Source organism: Dipodomys ordii, unplaced genomic scaffold (assembly GCF_000151885.1).
Source record: "Dipodomys ordii isolate 6190 unplaced genomic scaffold, Dord_2.0 Scaffold108, whole genome shotgun sequence".
Taxonomy (NCBI): domain Eukaryota; kingdom Metazoa; phylum Chordata; class Mammalia; order Rodentia; family Heteromyidae; genus Dipodomys; species Dipodomys ordii.
This window is the reverse complement of record NW_012267324.1, coordinates 1,228,410-1,231,166: the sequence shown is the minus strand read 5'-3', so window position 1 is coordinate 1,231,166 and position 2,757 is coordinate 1,228,410. Positions and strand designations below refer to the sequence as shown.

General features: G+C 68.3%; 1 protein-coding gene across 1 annotated transcript in view; it reads left to right on the top strand.

The window, feature by feature from the left end:
- Positions 1-2,107: 2,107 nt before the first annotated feature.
- The window catches only part of Yjefn3 (YjeF N-terminal domain containing 3), a 12,104-nt gene continuing 11,454 nt past the window's right edge, over positions 2,108-2,757 (top strand). Inside the window, exons 1-2 of the mRNA XM_013028306.1 lie at positions 2,108-2,334; positions 2,593-2,723. Coding sequence (XP_012883760.1) covers positions 2,206-2,334; positions 2,593-2,723 — 260 coding nt within the window. The 5' untranslated portion in view covers positions 2,108-2,205. The remainder of the gene's footprint in view (positions 2,335-2,592; positions 2,724-2,757) is intronic.

Below are 2,757 nucleotides of genomic sequence, written 5' to 3'. Positions count from 1 at the left end.
GGAGGAGGCCATCATCATGAAGGACGTGCCTGGCTGGAAGGTGGGTCCTGGAGGGGCGCGGGAGGGCGGGGCCGGGGCGCGAGGGCGGGCCGGCTGACCGCCCCGTCCCGCAGGTGGGCGAGTCCGTGTTCAGCACCACGCGCTGGGTGCGGCCCCAGATCGCCGAGCTGTACCACCTGCGTCCCAAGAGCGAGCGCTCCGCGGCGGCCTTCGGCTTCGTGACCCACACGTAGAGGGACCGCGGCCGCCCGGCCCCCGCCGCCCCTCCCTCCCCTCCCCGCGCCCCCGCCGCCCGCGCCCAATAAACGCTGGAGACCTGGGCTGCTGTGTCGGGCTGGGGAGGGAGAGCTCTCGCCGCCACCAATGGCCATGCGCTGCGCCTTCGCGACGCCTCCTGATTGGCGGGGGGAGGGGAGTCCCCGCCCACCAAGGATGTGCTTGGTTTAAAAGGCGGCGGGCGGCGGGCGGCCGCGCACATCGCTCAGCTCCGCAGACATGAGCAGCTCTGCCAGGCCGGACCCCGAGACGCCCGAGGAGCCGCGCTTCCTCAGGTCAGCGGGGAGCGCGGGAGAGGGGAGAAGCAGCCTGGGCAGTGGGGCCCGCGGGACATCGATGGAAGCCCCACGGCCGCCGCTCCCGCCTCCTCCAGATGCGGGGCCCGCGGGGCGAGTCCTAGGCCGGGGTGGGTGGCGGTGCAGTGCCGGGAGACAGGCGCAGGGGCTTGAGTGGTGCATCGGAGTGAGGCGCTGAGATGGAGGAACGCAGGAAGGGGTGCAGGCCCTCTTGGGGGGCCCCTGGGGGCTAAGGCGGAGGGCGGCAGAGCCCCGCAGAGGCCCTGCCCTGCCCTCCCCGGAGCGGCTGGTGCCCCCAGGCTCCACGTGCGAGGCGCACGCCCATGGTCCCAGCCCCCCGCCTGCCTCATTCGGGGGCTGAGGACCCCAACTCCTATCCCTTGGAGACAAGGGTTCACAACGTGGCCGGGCTGCCCTCCAAAGGCTCCGCTTCCTGCTGCACCTGCGCGGGCCGGCGGCCGGGGGCATCCTCCACCTCCCCGCCGGGCTCTGCGGCTCCCTCCCCCCGCTGCGCCCAGCCTGCCCCCCGCCCCGCGCTCCCGGCTCCTCTCAGACGGGCACCAGAGGCTTCTGGGTGCCCCCAGCCCGATCTGCAGTGACGACCACCCGGTCCCATCTTTGAGATCCCAGCGTCGCCGCTCACTGCGCGCACCCTTCCCGCGAGCCTCAGCCCTAAACTCGCGCATTTCTCAACAGGAGGTTGCTTTTAGCCTAACCTGGCCTGGCTCGAGCAGAAGCCAGCTGAGATGAGGGCTGGCGCTCCTGTGCGAGCTCCTGTGGCCGGGGAGGGAAGGGGGGTCTCAGCACAAGCAGGTGGCCTGAACCCCCATTCCCAGCCGGCCAGCACGAAATGTTAGTGACTTGTGAGCAAGTCACTGGACCTCACAGATGGCACACCACCTACCACCTTCACATTTACCCAGAGAAGCGTGCAGAAGCCCCAGGGGCCACTCACCTCTCCGAGTGAGCCCCCCCTCCCACCTGCCAGCCCAGTCTGTCTCCGCTAGTGTCCAGGAGCTTGGGACATGGCTTCCCGGCCAAGTACTTGAGGGGCTGGAGGCATGGCCCCTGTCTGTAGCTAGCCAATGAGCAGAAGCAGCCACAGCATGGGCACCCAGTTCAAGTCCCGGTTACAGACCTAGAGAATACAGAAGTCCTGTTAGGCCAGGCATGGTGGCCACACCTGTAACCCTAGCATTCAGGGAGAGGCAGAGGGCTACAAGGCTCTCCTCTCCACCCCTCTGGACATCATGGCCTTTCTGTCTCCTTCTTTGGAGCAGCCACGTCCTGGCCAGCGCCACCAGAGGGCGCACGCCCCCAAGCACTGCCATTCCACTGGTGCTGGTCCCTTAGCGAAACTGATCAAGAAAGGCCCCGGCAGGGCACTGTGGCTCACGCCTGTCATCCCAGCTGCTCAGGAGGCTGAGATGCAGGGCTTGCAGTCCAAAGCCTGGGCAGTAAAGTTGGTGAGTCTTCAATTAACCACCAGAAGGCCAGGAGTGGAGCAATCGCTCAAGAACAGCCTTGAGCACTAGCGCTCAGGGACAATGCCCAGGTCTTGAGTTCAAGTCTAGGACCACACCGACGGGACAGTCCAACTGTGCCTGAATGGCATTTGCATGTCTGTCTGTCCATGGTCGCCCCCCCCCCCAGCGCGGCGGAGGTGGCCACCCTGGAGTGGGAGCTGCTGGAAGAGTACCGTTTCGGGCGACAGCAGCTGGCGGAGCTGTGCGGGCAGGCCAGCGCGGTGGCCGTGACCAAGGTACCGCCCTGTCCAGTGTGGCCCAGTGCTGTGCCCAGGCCCCCAGCCCTCCCCAGCGGGTAAAGGAGGACACGACACGGAGGATTTAGAGACAGGGCAGGAGCCCAGTCCCCACTGGGGCTGGGGAGGGACAGGGACAGGCTAACCGAGTCCAGCGGCGTCCGGGCAGGAGACTGAAGCCCAGCCCTCCCCCAGCGCGCCCCCCGGCCTGCTGCTGCCCTGTCCCTCCTCCGATCCCTGCCCCGCGGTGTCCCGCAGGCCTTCCCGCTGCCGTCCCTGCCCCGGAAGCAGAGGACGGTGCTGGTCGTGTGCGGCCCTGGGCAGAATGGGGCGGTGGGGCTGGTGTGCGCCCGGCACCTGCGCATCTTCGTGAGTGGCGGGCACCGTTCGTGGGGCCTGAGGGGGAGGGGTTGGGGTGGCTCC